The sequence below is a fragment of the Rutilus rutilus genome (assembly GCF_951802725.1).
Source record: "Rutilus rutilus genome assembly, chromosome: 4".
NCBI lineage: Eukaryota > Metazoa > Chordata > Actinopteri > Cypriniformes > Leuciscidae > Rutilus > Rutilus rutilus.
The window spans coordinates 50830956-50853547 of NC_140212.1; the positions used below are offsets into that span (position 1 = coordinate 50830956).

At 40.8% G+C, this 22592-nt stretch overlaps 1 protein-coding gene across 1 annotated transcript in view; it reads right to left on the reverse strand.

The window, feature by feature from the left end:
* LOC311289098 (protein NLRC3-like) overlaps positions 1-5525 on the reverse strand; it is a gene marked incomplete at its 5' end in the record, with an annotated part of 93889 nt that extends 88364 nt beyond the window's left edge. Inside the window, 3 exons of the mRNA XM_084406856.1 lie at positions 2395-2568; positions 2789-4604; positions 5267-5525. Coding sequence (XP_084262982.1) covers positions 2395-2568; positions 2789-4604; positions 5267-5525 — 2249 coding nt within the window. The remainder of the gene's footprint in view (positions 1-2394; positions 2569-2788; positions 4605-5266) is intronic.
* Between the last annotated feature and the right edge of the window lie 17067 nt (positions 5526-22592).

Here is a 22592-nt window from a genome sequence, read left to right on the forward strand (position 1 = left end):
ACTGATTGGCCTGTACGAACCACATTTGTGTGGTTCTTTGTCTTTGTCTCAAAATCAAAGAAATACAAGACTGAGGAAGGATTGGAGGCAGGCAGCCATTATTTAATGGAGTCTAATAACATGTTTAGGAGAGGTGTTTTAAGTGTTTGAGAAAACATCTTTCTGCACAGGGAACCCATCGGGCACAGGGGTCTTGCCATTCTGCATACTCTGGATTGCTAGCACTATCTCCTTTGTGGAAAATGGTAATTCTAGCTCTTCTCTCATTGTGTCCATTATTGTAGGTATGGGCAAAGGTTTTTACGTTTTTTTAGCTGACTTTTCCTTTAACTGAAGCGCAAGAAGTTTACTTGGCTTGTCACCATACTCAAAAAATGCATGTTTAGTCTTCAGCAATAACTTTTCAGCCTGATTAGTTGATAATATTAAAATCAGATTGAAATTTGAGTCTCTTTTTGTAAATTTCAGGATCTAGAGAAGCTGCATAAGCTGAATTGAGCCAAATGAGTATTTCAGCGAGGAATTCAGACCTTAGAGAATTCAGACCTTATACATTTTTTTAGCTGACCTTTCCTTTAACTGAAGCGCAAGAAGTTTACTTTACTTTGGTCATACCTAGGATATCCAGATCCACCAAAGGAGGGAGAGCATTTTCACATTTAGCTCCAAAACTCTGGAATAGCCTTCCTGATAGTGTTTGTTGATCAGACTCGCTCTCCCAGTTTAAAACTAGATTAAAGTCGCATCTCTTCAGCCAGGCATTCATATAATATTTTTAATCTTACAATTCAAATTACAATCCGGCCTCTAGTTAATAAACGCCAGAGGAGAACTGGCCCCCGACTAAGCCTGGGTTCTCCCAAGGTTTTTTTTTCTCCATTAGGTCACCTGATGGAGTTTTAGGACACCATTAGGTCACTTGATGGAGTTTTTCGGTTCCTTGCCTTTGGCTTGCTCAGTTGAGGATATTCTGGGGATATTTAATTTGATTTTATCAATCAATAAATTCCACTAGAAACAAACCTTGTTGTATTATTTTAATTTAATACTGTGAAGCTGCTTTGATACAATCTGTATTGTGAAAAGCGCTATACAAATATACTTGACTTGACTTGACTTACTTGGCTTGTCACCATACTCAAAAAAATGCATGTTTAGTCTTCAGCAATAACTTTTCAGCCTGATTAGTTGATAATATTAAAATCAGATTGAAATTTGAGTCTCTTTTTGTAAATTTCAGGATCTAGAGAAGCTGCATAAGCTGAATTGAGCCAAATGAGTATTTCAGCGAGGAATTCAGACCTTAGAGACGCGATTTCCTCACGAATTGTTGTGGTAAGCATCTCTTTTAAAAGAGCTGGTGTTAACCTCGAAGTAGCCACAACCATGTTACCGGCGTTGTCAGCTTCATCAGGAGCAGGAGAAGGACATTTAGATTTAGGCATAGCAGCGATAATGACAAGCTCCAGCTATCATTCAAAGGTTCTCTACCATTGTAGATGCCATCTTAAAGTACTAAGGATATTAAATGTTCTAGTTGACTATTGAAAATAAATTACATTTATGGAGCAGCTCCCAGAAAATGTTATAAGTTGTAAAAATATTTTGGTGTGTACCCATTATGAAATGCTAACTGTGTCCAGTGCACAGCCACTAGATGGCGCTGCTAGCTTGTTCAGTGCTGTCAGAAGCAAATCATGCATGAAATAGAAGCATTTTACAGTTTTAGTAACTGTTGCAAATTCAATCTTCATACACTCCATTCCCTTCCCCTCACCCCAAACAATATTTTTCTTAAAGCTACACTGTGTAACTTTTTAAGTTGATACTTAGCAAAAAACACTTTGTTCTATCAAAAGTATATGTGCTCATTCATGTGTAATTACTTCCACCAACTAATAAAGTATTCTTGTAAGCGTAAAATCTGCCTTTTATAATACATACGAGCGAGTCACTTGAATGGTGGCAGCCATGTTGCGCCTCCATCTTGAAAATACATTCGCCAAATAGGGACATACCTTTAAATTCAAGCTTCGCCTTTCGCGTTTTACACTCAGTGACACCGTGACGAATGCGAGGGGGAGATTACTCGCAACTGCCGGCAGATTTGAAATAATACGGCCACCGTAGGAGTTAAAACGCCCTCGGAATTGAAAGGAACAGAAACTAGTATTCATTGGGTAGTCATATACAATTTCACCGCTAGATGGGGTAAAATATCACACAGTGTAGCTTTAAACTTATGCAGTCCATGTGGGTCATACGTCTGTATAAATATGGAAAAATATTGCATTCCTGCAAATGTTTTGTCTCTTGGGGTGCTAAGCAGCCACTTACCTTGCTAGTTGGTCAGCCTCCGATTATAGCATAGTTAATTATTTTAAAACCATTCACCTCAGTATCTCCAGCTGACAGTTTGGACTCTTCAGTCCATCAGAAAGAAGCTTCACTCCAGAATCCTGCAGGTCATTGTTACTCAGGTCCAGCTCTCTCAGAAAGGAGTTTGAGGATTGCAGAGCTGATGATAAACTCTCACAGGACTGAGCTGTGAGATTACAGCAGTGTAGCCTGTGTAGAGAACAAAACAAAGAGCAGTAGTAATGCTTATTAGTGTTTACAATCTGGAGCTTGATAAAACCTTTAACTGTAGTGAATTCATAAAACATCAAACCAGCATTTATTTTCACACACATTACTTTTATAAATTTTCAGCAAGTCACTCATTTAAATTGAAGGCAATTACAAAAGACTAACAGTGTTCATAAATTAATGTAAAGGAGACTCTTACAGTGCTCTTCTGGTGTTTCTGATCACCGGCAGCAGTCTCATCAGTGCTTCATCAGATCTTCTGTATTTCTGCAGTTCAAAGATCTCTTGAGTCTCTTCTGACATCAGGAGCACAAACACCAGACCAGACCATTGAGCAGAGGAGAGAGTCTGTGCTGAAAGTTTTCCTGAGCTCAGATTCTTCTGGATTTCCTCCACAAAGTCATCTTTCAGTTCACTCAGACAGTGGAAGAGATTGATGGTCCTCTCTACTGATTCCTCCTTCTCTATTTTCTTTTTGATATAGTCAACAGTTTTTTTCATGTCCTCTGTTCTGAGTTCCAGTCCTGGCAGTAGTCCCTTCAGGTCACTCTGATTGGACTCCAGTGAGAGACCCAGGAGGAAGCGGAGGAAAAGGTCCAGGTGTCCGTTCTCACTCTGTAAAGCTTTCTTGACTGCAGCCTTATGAAGATGAAAGAGTGGCTTTTTGTACAGTTTCCATGTCAGTTTTTCTCTCCAGGATTGAAGAAATAGGTCAGCTTTCTCATCTTTGCCCATCATAAACACATAAAGAGCAGCGAGGAATTCCTGTACGCTGAGATGTACGAAGCTGTAAACGTTTCTTGCTGCTCCCTTTTCCTCCTGAAACATTCGAGTGCATAACCCAGAGTACAACGACCCTTTTCTGACATCTAGTCCACATTCCTCAAGATCTTCTTTGTAGAAAATCAGGTTTCCTTTCTCCAGCTGTTGAAAGGCCAGTTTCCCAAGCTTCAGAATAATCTGATCAAAAGACTCTGCGTTGGAATTAGGTTCGGGCTCAGCACAGTATTTTTCTTCCATCTGTTGCTTCTGAGAAATTAAGAAGCTTGTGTACATCTCTGTGAGAGTTGTGGGAGTTTTGTCATTGCTCTCTCGAGCCAGTAGAGGCTGGAGAACAATAAGAGAGATCCAGCAGAAGACGGGGATGTGGCACATGATGTACAGACTCCTGGATTTCTTGATGTGACTGATGAGGTTTCCTGCAACCTCAGGACTGCTGTTATTTTTGAAGTATTGCTCTTTCTGCTCATCGTTAAATCCTCGCACCTCTGTCACTTGATCAATGTAGTCACGGGGTATCAGACTGGCTGCTGTTGGTCTGGATGTGATCCAGATGAGAGCAGAGGGAACCAGATGTGACTTGATAAGGTTTATTATTATCTTACTCACTGTTGTTTTTTCATTTACATTTGTAAATGTGTCATCTTCTTTAAAGCTCAGAGGAAAGCGACATTCATCCAGCCCATCAAAGATGAACATAACTTTACCATCACCTTCAGGAAGAGAGGGCAGTTCTTCAGGACTACTAAAGAAGTATTTGTTGAGCAGTCCCATGAGACTGTAATCTTCTTTAATCAAATTCATTCTACGGAATGGAAGTGGAAATATGAAGACTATATCCTGATTCTCTATTCCTTTGGCCCAGTCAAAGATGAATTTATTGACAGAGACAGTTTTTCCCACTCCTGCGATTCCCGTTGTCAGCACTTTTCTGTTTCGACAATCTGTGTCACACTGGACTTTAAACATGTCATTACACTTGATTGGCTTCTCCTTGGCAGTCAGTCGGTTGTGATTTGATTCGATCTGTATCACCTCGTGCTCGTTCACTCTTCCTCCAGTCTCATTCCCCACCACATATAAATCAGTGTAAATATTGTTCAGGTATTCCTTATGACCCGTCTCTGAATTACCAACCAATATCCGCTCGTAGTCCTGTTTTAATTTGTCCTTCAGTCTGCGGCTGGTCTCTGTGTAATCATGAAGAGTAGCTTCTCTATCGTCTGCAGTTGAGCCTTTAAGAAAGAGGAGAAAAGTCGGCAAAGACTAAGATATTGTGTTTTTCATAAATTCCTGCTTCGACTATATTCAAATGAATCACAATCTTACTGCAATAGTGTTTACATGCACATCTTACACTGATTATGCTGAAGTTGAGAACATAAATGATGGAAATGCCTTGATTAATACTTGAATACAATTGGAATTGGATTTATCGGATTTTCACTATTGGACCCAGACCAACTTAAAGGAATAGTTCACTTAAAAATGAAAATTCTGTCATTCTTTACTCACCCTCAAATTGTTTCAAACCTGTATGAATGCATTTTTTTCTACTATGGAAGTCAATGGGTTTGGGTCATCAACTGTTTGGTTACCGACATTCTTCAAAATATCTTCCTTTATGTTCAGGAGAAGAAAGAAATTCATACAGGTTTGAAACCACTTGAGGGTGAGTAAATGACAGAATTATCCTTTTTAAGTAAACTATTCCTTTAAGGCCTGTTATTTATTTAAGATTTTTGATCAAACCATTGACATCTAGCACATCAAACAAGACATGAGATTGTATTAGAGTTAGCTGCATATGTAGAAGTTGCTTGTAGAAGTTTTAATTAAGGGTTTAATTATTGGTGAACAATCAATCACATTACAGTCAGACTGAACTAAATGTTACTTTTCTTGTGTTTGTTCTCCAGCTGCTCAGCCAGAAGATTCTGGTTCATCGTCCTCAGGATCTTCACCATGTTCTTCACAGCTTCTTCTGGCCCAAAACATGCTACCATCTTATCCACTGTGTCTAAGATATCTGCATTCTCCATGTCATTCTTTGTTATACACTCATGATCATTCTCTAAGCACCACTGAAACTCCTTTAGATCATCTTCTCTCAGGTCCTTTAGCGAGTTCTTGAGCAGCTCTTTAACAGACGCCATCGCCCTTCAGACATTCACAGCTGCGGGATTAAAAAAAAAAGATCTGATGTAGTTTCACTCTTAACATGTTGACCGAAGCGCTCAAATGTTATTTGGATTATGAAATGAAGCTGTGATCGGATCAGGACTCTCATCCAAACTCATCTGTTAAGCCTCTGGCAGATGGGAGTTTTACTTACTCAAACATGTTCTGAGGGCAGAAAGGAAAATGATTGGTTTACAGCTTCAACCAATGAAACTGAAGCAAGGGCGGGGTTTAGACGTTTGAATTTGATGTGCGCTGCCGCTGCGGTCTGCGGAGGGATTCTTGAGGAATAGTCGGAATAAAAGACAGATGTTCGTGGGAGAACGCATTTATTGCAAGGTAAGTGAATTTACTACTATATTTTGTTACAATTCAACATCGCCTAACGTTTACTAAGATAATAAGCGAACATAAAAATGCACAGAACTAATATCATCGTCTAAATATCGTATTGTATGCATTTTGATTTGACTGTTTCATCAGTCGACCAAAACAAAGCTGCTTATGGGGTAACTGGTGTAAAACATGTTTTTCCAATGCTACCTCGCTGTCTGTTAAATTGATATGCGAGAACAGAACTCGTTCAAATTTTCCGCGATATTTCAACGCCGGTCAAAATGAAACATCTCCCGCCTTAGCGCTTCTCTCAGGGCAGGAGCTCGATGCAAATCGCTGTTATTTTTAGTGTATTACGCGCTGCTCTCAGGGCAGGAGTACTCAATAGATTCAAATCGCTGTCATTTTTAGTGTATTACGCGCTGCTCTCAGGGCAGGAGTACTCAGATTCAAATCGCTGTTATTTTTAGTGTATTACGCGCTGCTCTCAGGGCAGGAGTACTCAATAGATTCAAATCGCTGTTATTTTTTGTGTATTACGCGCTGCTCTCAGGGCAGGAGTACTCAATAGATTCAAATCGCTGTTATTTTTTGTGTATTACGCGCTGCTCTCAGGGCAGGAGTACTCAATAGATTCAAATCGCTGTTATTTTTAGTGTTTTATGCGCTGCTCTCAGGGCAGGAGTACTCAATAGATTCAAATTGCTGTTATTTTTAGTGTATTACGCGCTGCTCTCAGGGCAGGAGTACTCAATAGATTCAAATCGCTGTTTTTTTAGTGTATTACGCGCTGCTCTCAGGGCAGGAGTACTCAATAGATTCAAATTGCTGTTATTTTTAGTGTATAACGCACTGCTCTCAGGGCAGGAGTACTCAATAGATTCAAATCGCTGTTATTTTTTGTGTATTACGCGCTGCTCTCAGGGCAGGAGTACTCAATAGATTCAAATCGCTGTTATTTTAGTGTATTTCGCGCTGCTCTCAGGGCAGGAGTACTCAATAGATTCAAATCGCTGTTATTTTTAGTGTATTACGCGCTGCTCTCAGGGCAGGAGTACTCAATAGATTCAAATCGCTGTTATTTTTAGAGTATTAAGCGCTGCTCTCAGGGCAGGAGTACTCAATAGATTCAAATCACTGTTATTTTTAGTGTATTACGCGCTGCTCTCAGGGCAGGAGTACTCAATAGATTCAAATCGCTATTATTTTTAGTGTATTACGCGCTGCTCTCAGGGCAGGAGTACTCAATAGATTCAAATCGCTGTTATTTTTAGTGTATTATGCGCTGCTCTCAGGGCAGGAGTACTCAATAGATTCAAATCGCTGTTATTTTTAGTGTATTATGCGCTGCTCTCAGGGCAGGCGTACTCAATAGATTCAAATCACTGTTATTTTTAGTGTATTACGCGCTGCTCAGGGCAGGAGTACTCAATAGATTCAAATCGCTGTTGTTTTTAGTGATACAAATCGCTGTTATTTTTAGTGTATTACGCGCTGCTCTCAGGGCAGGAGTACTCAATAGATTCAAATCGCTGTTATTTTAGTGTATTACGCGCTGCTCTCAGGGCAGGAGTACTCAATAGATTCAAATCGCTGTTATTTTTAGTGTATTATGCGCTGCTCTCAGGGCAGGAGTACTCAATAGATTCAAATCGCTGTTATTTTTAGTGTATTACGCGCTGCTCTCAGGGAAGGAGTACTCAGATTCAAATCGCTGTTATTTTTAGTGTATTACGCGCTGCTCTCAGGGCAGGAGTACTCAATAGATTCAAATCGCTGTCATTTTTAGTGTATTACGCGCTGCTCTCAGGGAAGGAGTACTCAATAGATTCAAATCGCTGTCATTTTTAGTGTATTACGCGCTGCTCTCAGGGCAGGAGTACTCAATAGATTCAAATCGCTGTTATTTTTAGTGTATTACGCGCTGCTCTCAGGGCAGGAGTACTCAATAGATTCAAATCGCTGTTATTTTTAGTGTATTACGCACTGCTCTCAGGGCAGGAGTACTCAATAGATTCAAATTGCTGATATTTTTAGTGTATTACGCGCTGCTCTCAGGGCAGGAGTACTCAATAGATTCAAATCGCTGTTATTTTTTGTGTATTACGCTCCTCTCAGGGCAGGAGTACTCAATAGATTCAAATCGCTGTTATTTTTAGTGTATTACGCACTGCTCTCAGGGCAGGAGTACTCAATAGATTCAAATCGCTGTTATTTTTAGTGTATTACGCGCTGCTCTCAGGGCAGGAGTACTCAATAGATTCAAATCGCTGTTATTTTTAGTGTATTATGCGCTGCTCTCAGGGCAGGAGTACTCAATAGATTCAAATCGCTGTTATTTTTTGTGTATTACGCGCTGCTCTCAGGGCAGGAGTACTCAATAGATTCAAATCGCTGTTATTTTTAGTGTATTACGCGCTGCTCTCAGGGCAGGAGTACTCAATAGATTCAAATCGCTGTTATTTTTAGTGTATTACGCGCTGCTCTCAGGGCAGGAGTACTCAATAGATTCAAATCGCTGTTATTTTTTGTGTATTACGCGCTGCTCTCAGGGCAGGAGTACTCAATAGATTCAAATCGCTGTTATTTTTAGTGTATTACGCGCTGCTCTCAGGGCAGGAGTACTCAATAGATTCAAATCGCTGTTATTTTTAGTGTATTACGCGCTGCTCTCAGGGCAGGAGTACTCAATAGATTCAAATCGCTGTTTTTTTATGTATTATGCGCTGCTCTCAGGGCAGGAGTACTCAATAGATTCAAATCGCTGTTATTTTAGTGTATTACGCGCTGCTCTCAGGGCAGGAGTACTTAATAGATTCAAATTGCTGTTATTTTTAATTGTATTACGCGCTGCTCTCAGGGCAGGAGTACTCAATAGATTCAAATCGCTGTTTTTTTATGTATTATGCGCTGCTCTCAGGGCAGGAGTACTCAATAGATTCAAATCGCTGTTATTTTTAGAGTGTTACGCGCTGCTCTCAGGGCAGGAGTACTCAATAGATTCAAATCGCTGTTATTTTTAGTGTATTACGCGCTGCTCTCAGGGCAGGAGTACTCAATAGATTCAAATTGCTGTTATTTTTAGTGTATTACGCGCTGCTCTCAGGGCAGGAGTACTCAATAGATTCAAATCGCTGTTATTTTTAGTGTATTACGCGCTGCTCTCAGGGCAGGAGTACTTAGATTAAAATCACTTTTATTTTTAGTGTATTACGCGCTGCTCTCAGGGCAGGAGTACTCAATAGATTCAAATCGCTGTTATTTTTAGTGTATTATGCGCTGCTCTCAGGGCAGGAGTACTCAATAGATTCAAATCGCTGTTATTTTAGTGTATTACGCGCTGCTCTCAGGACAGGAGTACTCAATAGATTCAAATCGCTTTTATTTTTAGTGTATGACGCGCTGCTCTCAGGGCAGGAGTACTCAATAGATTCAAATCGCTGTTATTTTTAGTGTATTACGCGCTGCTCTCAGGGCAGGAGTACTCAATAGATTCAAATTGCTGTTATTTTTAGTGTATTACGCGCTGCTCTCAGGGCAGGAGTACTCAATAGATTCAAATCGCTGTTATTTTTAGTGTATTACGCGCTGCTCTCAGGGCAGGAGTACTAAATAGATTCAAATCGCTGTTTTTTTAATGTATTATGCGCTGCTCTCAGGGCAGGAGTACTCAATAGATTAAAATCGCTGTTATTTTTAGTGTATTACGCGCTGCTCTCAGGGCAGGAGTACTCAATAGATTCAAATCGCTGTTATTTTTAGTGTATTTCGCGCTGCTCTCAGGGCAGGAGTACTCAATAGATTCAAATCGCTGTTATTTTAGTGTATTAGGCGCTGCTCTCAGGGCAGGAGTACTCAATAGATTCAAATCGCTGTTATTTTTAGTGTATTACGCGCTGCTCTCAGGGCAGGAGTACTCAATAGATTCAAATCGCTGTTATTTTTTGTGTATTACGCGCTGCTCTCAGGGCAGGAGTACTCAATAGATTCAAATCGCTGTTATTTTTAGTGTATTACGCGCTGCTCTCAGGGCAGGAGTACTCAATAGATTCAAATCGCTGTTATTTTTAGTGTATTACGCGCTGCTCTCAGGGCAGGAGTACTCAATAGATTCAAATTGCTGTTATTTTTAGTGTATTACGCGCTGCTCTCAGGGCAGGAGTACTCAATAGATTCAAATTGCTGTTATTTTTAGTGTATTACGCGCTGCTCTCAGGGCAGGAGTACTAAATAGATTCAAATCGCTGTTTTTTTAATGTATTATGCGCTGCTCTCAGGGCAGGAGTACTCAATAGATTCAAATCGCTGTTATTTTAGTGTATTACGCGCTGCTCTCAGGGCAGGAGTACTCAATAGATTCAAATTGCTGTTATTTTTTGTGTATTACGAGCTGCTCTCAGGGCAGGAGTACTCAATAGATTCAAATCGCTGTTATTTTAGTGTATTACGCGCTGCTCTCAGGGCAGGAGTACTCAATAGATTCAAATTGCTGTTATTTTTAGTGTATTACGCGCTGCTCTCAGGGCAGGAGTACTCAATAGATTCAAATCGCTGTTATTTTTAGTGTATTACGCGCTGCTCTCAGGGCAGGTGTACTCAATAGATTCAAATCGCTGTTATTTTTAGTGTATTACGCGCTGCTCTCAGGGCAGGAGTACTCAATAGATTCAAATCGCTGTTATTTTAGTGTATTACGCGCTGCTCTCAGGGCAGGAGTACTTAGATTCAAATCACTTTTATATTTAGTGTATTTCGCGCTGCTCTCAGGGCAGGAGTACTCAATAGATTCAAATCGCTTTCATTTTTAGTGTATGACGCGCTGCTCTCAGGGCAGGAGTACTCAATAGATTCAAATCGCTGTTATTTTAGTGTATTACGCGCTGCTCTCAGGGCAGGAGTACTTAGATTCAAATCACTTTTATTTTTAGTGTATGACGCGCTGCTCTCAGGGCAGGAGTACTCAATAGATTCAAATCGCTGTTATTTTTAGTGTATTACGCGCTGCTCTCAGGGCAGGAGTACTCAATAGATTCAAATCGCTGTTATTTTTAGTGTATTACGTGCTGCTCTCAGGGCAGGAGTACTCAATAGATTCAAATCGCTGTTATTTTTAGTGTATTACGCGCTGCTCTCAGGGCAGGAGTACTCAATAGATTCAAATCGCTGTTATTTTTAGTGTATTACGCGCTGCTCTCAGGGCAGGAGTACTCAATAGATTCAAATCGCTGTTATTTTTAGTGTATTACGCGCTGCTCTCAGGGCAGGAGTACTCAATAGATTCAAATCGCTGTTATTTTTAGTGTATTACGCGCTGCTCTCAGGGCAGGAGTACTCAATAGATTCAAATCGCTGTTATTTTTAGTGTATTACGCGCTGCTCTCAGGGCAGGAGTACTCAATAGATTCAAATCGCTGTTATTTTTAGTGTATTACGCGCTGCTCTCAGGGCAGGAGTACTCAATAGATTCAAATCGCTGTTATTTTTAGTGTATTACGCGCTGCTCTCAGAGCAGGAGTACTCAATAGATTCAAATCGCTGTTATTTTTACGCGCTGCTTTCAGGGCAGGAGTACTCAATAGATTCAAATTGCTGTTATTTTTAGTGTATTACGCGCTGCTCTCAGGGCAGGAGTACTCAATAGATTCAAATCGCTGTTTTTTTATGTATTATGCGCTGCTCTCAGGGCAGGAGTACTCAATAGATTCAAATTGCTGTTATTTTTAGTGTATTACGCGCTGCTCTCAGGGCAGGAGTACTCAATAGATTCAAATCGCTGTTATTTTAGTGTATTACGCGCTGCTCTCAGGGCAGGAGTACTCAATAGATTCAAATCGCTGTTATTTTAGTGTATTACGCGCTGCTCTCAGGGCAGGAGTACTCAATAGATTCAAATCGCTGTTTTTTTAATGTATTACGCGCTGCTCTCAGGGCAGGAGTACTCAATAGATTCAAATCGCTGTTATTTTAGTGTATTACGCGCTGCTCTCAGGGCAGGAGTACTCAATAGATTCAAATCGCTGTTATTTTTAGTGTATTACGCACTGCTCTCAGGGCAGGAGTACTCAATAGATTCAAATTGCTGATATTTTTAGTGTATTACGCGCTGCTCTCAGGGCAGGAGTACTCAATAGATTCAAATCGCTTTTATTTTTAGTGTATTACGCGCTGCTCTCAGGGCAGGAGTACTCAATAGATTCAAATCGCTGTTATTTTAGTGTATTTCGCGCTGCTCTCAGGGCAGGAGTACTCAATAGATTCAAATTGCTGTTATTTTAGTGTATTTCGCGCTGCTCTCAGGGCAGGAGTACTCAATAGATTCAAATCGCTGTTATTTTAGTGTATTACGCGCTGCTCTCAGGGCAGGAGTACTCAATAGATTCAAATCGCTTTTATATTTAGTGTATTACGCGCTGCTCTCAGGGCAGGAGTACTTAGATTCAAATCGCTGTTATTTTTAGAGTGTTACGCGCTGCTCTCAGGGCAGGAGTACTCAATAGATTCAAATCGCTGTTATTTTTAGTGTATTACGCGCTGCTCTCAGGGCAGGAGTACTCAATAGATTCAAATCGCTGTTATTTTAGTGTATGACGCGCTGCTCTCAGGGCAGGAGTACTCAATAGATTCAAATTGCTGTTATTTTTAGAGTATTATGCGCTGCTCTCAGGGCAGGAGTACTCAATAGATTCAAATTGCTGTTATTTTTTGTGTATTACGCGCTGCTCTCAGGGCAGGAGTACTCAATAGATTCAAATCGCTGTTATTTTTAGTGTATTACGCGCTGCTCTCAGGGCAGGAGTACTCAATAGATTCAAATCGCTGTTATTTTTAGTGTATTATGCGCTGCTCTCAGGGCAGGAGTACTCAATAGATTCAAATCGCTGTTATTTTTTGTGTATTACACGCTGCTCTCAGGGCAGGAGTACTCAATAGATTCAAATCGCTTTTATATTTAGTGTATTACGCGCTGCTCTCAGGGCAGGAGTACTCAATAGATTCAAATCGCTGTTATTTTTAGTGTATTACGCGCTGCTCTCAGGACAGGAGTACTCAATAGATTCAAATCGCTGTTATTTTTAGTGTATTACGCGCTGCTCTCAGGGCAGGAGTACTCAATAGATTCAAATCGCTGTTATTTTTAGCGTATTACGCGCTGCTCTCAGGGCAGGAGTACTCAATAGATTCAAATCGCTGTTATTTTTAGTGTATTACGCGCTGCTCTCAGGGCAGGAGTACTCAATAGATTCAAATCGCTGTTATTTTTAGTGTATTACGCGCTGCTCTCAGGGCAGGAGTACTCAATAGATTCAAATCGCTGTTTTTTTATGTATTATGCGCTGCTCTCAGGGCAGGAGTACTCAATAGATTCAAATTGCTGTTATTTTTAGTGTATTACGCGCTGCTCTCAGGGCAGGAGTACTCAATAGATTCATATCGCTGTTATTTTAGTGTATTACGCGCTGCTCTCAGGGCAGGAGTACTCAATAGATTCAAATCGCTGTTATTTTTTGTGTATTACGCGCTGCTCTCAGGGCAGGAGTACTCAATAGATTCAAATCGCTTTTATATTTAGTGTATTACGCGCTGCTCTCAGGGCAGGAGTACTCAATAGATTCAAATCGCTTTTATATTTAGTGTATTACGCGCTGCTCTCAGGGCAGGAGTACTTAGATTCAAATCACTTTTATTTTTAGTGTATTACGCGCTGCTCTCAGGGCAGGAGTACTCAATAGATTCAAATCGCTGTTATTTTTAGCGTATTACGCGCTGCTCTCAGGGCAGGAGTACTCAATAGATTCAAATCGCTGTTATTTTTAGTGTATTACGCGCTGCTCTCAGGGCAGGAGTACTCAATAGATTCAAATCGCTGTTATTTTTAGTGTATTACGCGCTGCTCTCAGGGCAGGAGTACTCAATAGATTCAAATCGCTGTTATTTTAGTGTATTACGCGCTGCTCTCAGGGCAGGAGTACTCAATAGATTCAAATCGCTGTTATTTTTAGTGTATGACGCGCTGCTCTCAGGGCAGGAGTACTCAATAGATTCAAATCGCTGTTATTTTTAGTGTATGACGCGCTGCTCTCAGGGCAGGAGTACTCAATAGATTCAAATCGCTGTTATTTTTAGTGTATGACGCGCTGCTTTCAGGGCAGGAGTACTCAATAGATTTTGTATTTGTAGATTTTCTATTACGCGCTGCTCTCAGGGCAGGAGTACTCAATAGATTCAAATCGCTGTTATTTTAGTGTATTACGCGCTGCTCTCAGGGCAGGAGTACTTAATAGATTCAAATTGCTGTTATTTTTAATTGTATTACGCGCTGCTCTCAGGGCAGGAGTACTCAATAGATTCAAATCGCTGTTTTTTTATGTATTATGCGCTGCTCTCAGGGCAGGAGTACTCAATAGATTCAAATCGCTGTTATTTTTAGAGTGTTACGCGCTGCTCTCAGGGCAGGAGTACTCAATAGATTCAAATCGCTGTTATTTTTAGTGTATTACGCGCTGCTCTCAGGGCAGGAGTACTCAATAGATTCAAATTGCTGTTATTTTTAGTGTATTACGCGCTGCTCTCAGGGCAGGAGTACTCAATAGATTCAAATCGCTGTTATTTTTAGTGTATTACGCGCTGCTCTCAGGGCAGGAGTACTTAGATTAAAATCACTTTTATTTTTAGTGTATTACGCGCTGCTCTCAGGGCAGGAGTACTCAATAGATTCAAATCGCTGTTATTTTTAGTGTATTACGCGCTGCTCTCAGGGCAGGAGTACTCAATAGATTCAAATCGCTGTTATTTTTAGTGTATTTCGCGCTGCTCTCAGGGCAGGAGTACTCAATAGATTCAAATCGCCGTTATTTTAGTGTATTACGCGCTGCTCTCAGGGCAGGAGTACTCAATAGATTCAAATCGCTGTTATTTTAGTGTATTACGCGCTGCTCTCAGGGCAGGAGTACTCAATAGATTCAAATCGCTGTTATTTTAGTGTATTACGCGCTGCTCTCAGGGCAGGAGTACTCAATAGATTCAAATCGCTGTTATTTTTAGTGTATTACGCGCTGCTCTCAGGGCAGGAGTACTCAATAGATTCAAATCGCTGTTATTTTTTGTGTATTACGCGCTGCTCTCAGGGCAGGAGTACTCAATAGATTCAAATCGCTGTTATTTTTAGTGTATTACGCGCTGCTCTCAGGGCAGGAGTACTCAATAGATTCAAATCGCTGTTATTTTTAGTGTATTACGCGCTGCTCTCAGGGCAGGAGTACTCAATAGATTAAAATCGCTGTTATTTTTAGTGTATTACGCGCTGCTCTCAGGGCAGGAGTACTCAATAGATTCAAATCGCTGTTATTTTTAGTGTATTTCGCGCTGCTCTCAGGGCAGGAGTACTCAATAGATTCAAATCGCTGTTATTTTAGTGTATTAGGCGCTGCTCTCAGGGCAGGAGTACTCAATAGATTCAAATCGCTGTTATTTTTAGTGTATTACGCGCTGCTCTCAGGGCAGGAGTACTCAATAGATTCAAATCGCTGTTATTTTTTGTGTATTACGCGCTGCTCTCAGGGCAGGAGTACTCAATAGATTCAAATCGCTGTTATTTTTAGTGTATTACGCGCTGCTCTCAGGGCAGGAGTACTCAATAGATTCAAATCGCTGTTTTTTTAATGTATTATGCGCTGCTCTCAGGGCAGGAGTACTCAATAGATTAAAATCGCTGTTATTTTTAGTGTATTACGCGCTGCTCTCAGGGCAGGAGTACTCAATAGATTCAAATCGCTGTTATTTTTAGTGTATTTCGCGCTGCTCTCAGGGCAGGAGTACTCAATAGATTCAAATCGCTGTTATTTTAGTGTATTAGGCGCTGCTCTCAGGGCAGGAGTACTCAATAGATTCAAATCGCTGTTATTTTTAGTGTATTACGCGCTGCTCTCAGGGCAGGAGTACTCAATAGATTCAAATCGCTGTTATTTTTTGTGTATTACGCGCTGCTCTCAGGGCAGGAGTACTCAATAGATTCAAATCGCTGTTATTTTTAGTGTATTACGCGCTGCTCTCAGGGCAGGAGTACTCAATAGATTCAAATCGCTGTTATTTTTAGTGTATTACGCGCTGCTCTCAGGGCAGGAGTACTCAATAGATTCAAATTGCTGTTATTTTTAGTGTATTACGCGCTGCTCTCAGGGCAGGAGTACTCAATAGATTCAAATTGCTGTTATTTTTAGTGTATTACGCGCTGCTCTCAGGGCAGGAGTACTAAATAGATTCAAATCGCTGTTTTTTTAATGTATTATGCGCTGCTCTCAGGGCAGGAGTACTCAATAGATTCAAATCGCTGTTATTTTAGTGTATTACGCGCTGCTCTCAGGGCAGGAGTACTCAATAGATTCAAATTGCTGTTATTTTTTGTGTATTACGAGCTGCTCTCAGGGCAGGAGTACTCAATAGATTCAAATCGCTGTTATTTTAGTGTATTACGCGCTGCTCTCAGGGCAGGAGTACTCAATAGATTCAAATTGCTGTTATTTTTAGTGTATTACGCGCTGCTCTCAGGGCAGGAGTACTCAATAGATTCAAATCGCTGTTATTTTTAGTGTATTACGCGCTGCTCTCAGGGCAGGTGTACTCAATAGATTCAAATCGCTGTTATTTTTAGTGTATTACGCGCTGCTCTCAGGGCAGGAGTACTCAATAGATTCAAATCGCTGTTATTTTAGTGTATTACGCGCTGCTCTCAGGGCAGGAGTACTTAGATTCAAATCACTTTTATATTTAGTGTATTTCGCGCTGCTCTCAGGGCAGGAGTACTCAATAGATTCAAATCGCTTTCATTTTTAGTGTATGACGCGCTGCTCTCAGGGCAGGAGTACTCAATAGATTCAAATCGCTGTTATTTTAGTGTATTACGCGCTGCTCTCAGGGCAGGAGTACTTAGATTCAAATCACTTTTATTTTTAGTGTATGACGCGCTGCTCTCAGGGCAGGAGTACTCAATAGATTCAAATCGCTGTTATTTTTAGTGTATTACGCGCTGCTCTCAGGGCAGGAGTACTCAATAGATTCAAATCGCTGTTATTTTTAGTGTATTACGTGCTGCTCTCAGGGCAGGAGTACTCAATAGATTCAAATCGCTGTTATTTTTAGTGTATTACGCGCTGCTCTCAGGGCAGGAGTACTCAATAGATTCAAATCGCTGTTATTTTTAGTGTATTACGCGCTGCTCTCAGGGCAGGAGTACTCAATAGATTCAAATCGCTGTTATTTTTAGTGTATTACGCGCTGCTCTCAGGGCAGGAGTACTCAATAGATTCAAATCGCTGTTATTTTTAGTGTATTACGCGCTGCTCTCAGGGCAGGAGTACTCAATAGATTCAAATCGCTGTTATTTTTAGTGTATTACGCGCTGCTCTCAGGGCAGGAGTACTCAATAGATTCAAATCGCTGTTATTTTTAGTGTATTACGCGCTGCTCTCAGGGCAGGAGTACTCAATAGATTCAAATCGCTGTTATTTTTAGTGTATTACGCGCTGCTCTCAGAGCAGGAGTACTCAATAGATTCAAATCGCTGTTATTTTTACGCGCTGCTTTCAGGGCAGGAGTACTCAATAGATTCAAATTGCTGTTATTTTTAGTGTATTACGCGCTGCTCTCAGGGCAGGAGTACTCAATAGATTCAAATCGCTGTTTTTTTATGTATTATGCGCTGCTCTCAGGGCAGGAGTACTCAATAGATTCAAATCGCTGTTATTTTTAGAGTATTACGCGCTGCTCTCAGGGCAGGAGTACTCAATAGATTCAAATCGCTGTTATTTTTAGTGTATTACGCGCTGCTCTCAGGGCAGGAGTACTCAATAGATTCAAATTGCTGTTATTTTTAGTGTATTACGCGCTGCTCTCAGGGCAGGAGTACTCAATAGATTCAAATCGCTGTTATTTTAGTGTATTACGCGCTGCTCTCAGGGCAGGAGTACTCAATAGATTCAAATCGCTGTTATTTTAGTGTATTACGCGCTGCTCTCAGGGCAGGAGTACTCAATAGATTCAAATCGCTGTTTTTTTAATGTATTACGCGCTGCTCTCAGGGCAGGAGTACTCAATAGATTCAAATCGCTGTTATTTTTAGTGTATGACGCGCTGCTCTCAGGGCAGGAGTACTCAATAGATTCAAATCGCTGTTATTTTTAGTGTATGACGCGCTGCTTTCAGGGCAGGAGTACTCAATAGATTTTGTATTTGTAGATTTTCTATTACGCGCTGCTCTCAGGGCAGGAGTACTCAATAGATTCAAATCGCTGTTATTTTAGTGTATTACGCGCTGCTCTCAGGGCAGGAGTACTTAATAGATTCAAATTGCTGTTATTTTTAATTGTATTACGCGCTGCTCTCAGGGCAGGAGTACTCAATAGATTCAAATCGCTGTTTTTTTATGTATTATGCGCTGCTCTCAGGGCAGGAGTACTCAATAGATTCAAATCGCTGTTATTTTTAGAGTGTTACGCGCTGCTCTCAGGGCAGGAGTACTCAATAGATTCAAATCGCTGTTATTTTTAGTGTATTACGCGCTGCTCTCAGGGCAGGAGTACTCAATAGATTCAAATTGCTGTTATTTTTAGTGTATTACGCGCTGCTCTCAGGGCAGGAGTACTCAATAGATTCAAATCGCTGTTATTTTTAGTGTATTACGCGCTGCTCTCAGGGCAGGAGTACTTAGATTAAAATCACTTTTATTTTTAGTGTATTACGCGCTGCTCTCAGGGCAGGAGTACTCAATAGATTCAAATCGCTGTTATTTTTAGTGTATTACGCGCTGCTCTCAGGGCAGGAGTACTCAATAGATTCAAATCGCTGTTATTTTTAGTGTATTTCGCGCTGCTCTCAGGGCAGGAGTACTCAATAGATTCAAATCGCCGTTATTTTAGTGTATTACGCGCTGCTCTCAGGGCAGGAGTACTCAATAGATTCAAATCGCTGTTATTTTAGTGTATTACGCGCTGCTCTCAGGGCAGGAGTACTCAATAGATTCAAATCGCTGTTATTTTAGTGTATTACGCGCTGCTCTCAGGGCAGGAGTACTCAATAGATTCAAATCGCTGTTATTTTTAGTGTATTACGCGCTGCTCTCAGGGCAGGAGTACTCAATAGATTCAAATCGCTGTTATTTTTTGTGTATTACGCGCTGCTCTCAGGGCAGGAGTACTCAATAGATTCAAATCGCTGTTATTTTTAGTGTATTACGCGCTGCTCTCAGGGCAGGAGTACTCAATAGATTCAAATCGCTGTTATTTTTAGTGTATTACGCGCTGCTCTCAGGGCAGGAGTACTCAATAGATTCAAATTGCTGTTATTTTTAGTGTATTACGCGCTGCTCTCAGGGCAGGAGTACTAAATAGATTCAAATCGCTGTTTTTTTAATGTATTATGCGCTGCTCTCAGGGCAGGAGTACTCAATAGATTCAAATCGCTGTTATTTTTAGTGTATTACGCGCTGCTCTCAGGGCAGGAGTACTCAATAGATTCAAATTGCTGTTATTTTTAGTGTATTACGCGCTGCTCTCAGGGCAGGAGTACTCAATAGATTCAAATCGCTGTTATTTTAGTGTATTACGCGCTGCTCTCAGGGCAGGAGTACTCAATAGATTCAAATTGCTGTTATTTTTTGTGTATTACGAGCTGCTCTCAGGGCAGGAGTACTCAATAGATTCAAATCGCTGTTATTTTAGTGTATTACGCGCTGCTCTCAGGGCAGGAGTACTCAATAGATTCAAATTGCTGTTATTTTTAGTGTATTACGCGCTGCTCTCAGGGCAGGAGTACTCAATAGATTCAAATCGCTGTTATTTTTAGTGTATTACGCGCTGCTCTCAGGGCAGGTGTACTCAATAGATTCAAATCGCTGTTATTTTTAGTGTATTACGCGCTGCTCTCAGGGCAGGAGTACTCAATAGATTCAAATCGCTGTTATTTTAGTGTATTACGCGCTGCTCTCAGGGCAGGAGTACTTAGATTCAAATCACTTTTATTTTTAGTGTATTTCGCGCTGCTCTCAGGGCAGGAGTACTCAATAGATTCAAATCGCTTTCATTTTTAGTGTATGACGCGCTGCTCTCAGGGCAGGAGTACTCAATAGATTCAAATCGCTGTTATTTTAGTGTATTACGCGCTGCTCTCAGGGCAGGAGTACTTAGATTCAAATCACTTTTATTTTTAGTGTATGACGCGCTGCTCTCAGGGCAGGAGTACTCAATAGATTCAAATCGCTGTTATTTTTAGTGTATTACGCGCTGCTCTCAGGGCAGGAGTACTCAATAGATTCAAATCGCTGTTATTTTTAGTGTATTACGTGCTGCTCTCAGGGCAGGAGTACTCAATAGATTCAAATCGCTGTTATTTTTAGTGTATTACGCGCTGCTCTCAGGGCAGGAGTACTCAATAGATTCAAATCGCTGTTATTTTTAGTGTATTACGCGCTGCTCTCAGGGCAGGAGTACTCAATAGATTCAAATCGCTGTTATTTTTAGTGTATTACGCGCTGCTCTCAGGGCAGGAGTACTCAATAGATTCAAATCGCTGTTATTTTTAGTGTATTACGCGCTGCTCTCAGGGCAGGAGTACTCAATAGATTCAAATCGCTGTTATTTTTAGTGTATTACGCGCTGCTCTCAGGGCAGGAGTACTCAATAGATTCAAATCGCTGTTATTTTTAGTGTATTACGCGCTGCTCTCAGGGCAGGAGTACTCAATAGATTCAAATCGCTGTTATTTTTAGTGTATTACGCGCTGCTCTCAGGGCAGGAGTACTCAATAGATTCAAATCGCTGTTATTTTTACGCGCTGCTTTCAGGGCAGGAGTACTCAATAGATTCAAATTGCTGTTATTTTTAGTGTATTACGCGCTGCTCTCAGGGCAGGAGTACTCAATAGATTCAAATCGCTGTTTTTTTATGTATTATGTGCTGCTCTCAGGGCAGGAGTACTCAATAGATTCAAATTGCTGTTATTTTTAGTGTATTACGCGCTGCTCTCAGGGCAGGAGTACTCAATAGATTCAAATCGCTGTTTTTTTATGTATTATGCGCTGCTCTCAGGGCAGGAGTACTCAATAGATTCAAACTGCTGTTATTTTTAGTGTATTACGCGCTGCTCTCAGGGCAGGAGTACTCAATAGATTCAAATCGCTTTTATTTTTAGTGTATTACGCGCTGCTCTCAGGGCAGGAGTACTCAATAGATTCAAATCGCTGTTATTTTAGTGTATTACGCGCTGCTCTCAGGGCAGGAGTACTCAATAGATTCAAATCGCTTTTATATTTAGTGTATTACGCGCTGCTCTCAGGGCAGGAGTACTCAATAGATTCAAATTGCTGTTATTTTTAGTGTATTACGCGCTGCTCTCAGGGCAGGAGTACTCAATAGATTCAAATCGCTGTTATTTTAGTGTATTACGCGCTGCTCTCAGGGCAGGAGTACTCAATAGATTCAAATCGCTGTTATTTTAGTGTATTACGCGCTGCTCTCAGGGCAGGAGTACTCAATAGATTCAAATCGCTGTTTTTTTAATGTATTACGCGCTGCTCTCAGGGCAGGAGTACTCAATAGATTCAAATCGCTGTTATTTTAGTGTATTACGCGCTGCTCTCAGGGCAGGAGTACTCAATAGATTCAAATCGCTGTTATTTTTAGTGTATTACGCACTGCTCTCAGGGCAGGAGTACTCAATAGATTCAAATTGCTGATATTTTTAGTGTATTACGCGCTGCTCTCAGGGCAGGAGTACTCAATAGATTCAAATCGCTTTTATTTTTAGTGTATTACGCGCTGCTCTCAGGGCAGGAGTACTCAATAGATTCAAATCGCTGTTATTTTAGTGTATTACGCGCTGCTCTCAGGGCAGGAGTACTCAATAGATTCAAATCGCTTTTATATTTAGTGTATTACGCGCTGCTCTCAGGGCAGGAGTACTTAGATTCAAATCGCTGTTATTTTTAGAGTGTTACGCGCTGCTCTCAGGGCAGGAGTACTCAATAGATTCAAATCGCTGTTATTTTTAGTGTATTACGCGCTGCTCTCAGGGCAGGAGTACTCAATAGATTCAAATCGCTGTTATTTTAGTGTATGACGCGCTGCTCTCAGGGCAGGAGTACTCAATAGATTCAAATTGCTGTTATTTTTAGAGTATTATGCGCTGCTCTCAGGGCAGGAGTACTCAATAGATTCAAATTGCTGTTATTTTTTGTGTATTACGCGCTGCTCTCAGGGCAGGAGTACTCAATAGATTCAAATCGCTGTTATTTTTTGTGTATTACACGCTGCTCTCAGGGCAGGAGTACTCAATAGATTCAAATCGCTGTTATTTTTAGTGTATTACGCGCTGCTCTCAGGGCAGGAGTACTCAATAGATTCAAATCGCTGTTATTTTTAGTGTATTACGCGCTGCTCTCAGGGCAGGAGTACTCAATAGATTCAAATCGCTGTTATTTTTAGTGTATTACGCGCTGCTCTCAGGGCAGGAGTACTCAATAGATTCAAATCGCTGTTATTTTTAGTGTATTATGCGCTGCTCTCAGGGCAGGAGTACTCAATAGATTCAAATCGCTGTTATTTTTTGTGTATTACACGCTGCTCTCAGGGCAGGAGTACTCAATAGATTCAAATCGCTTTTATATTTAGTGTATTACGCGCTGCTCTCAGGGCAGGAGTACTCAATAGATTCAAATC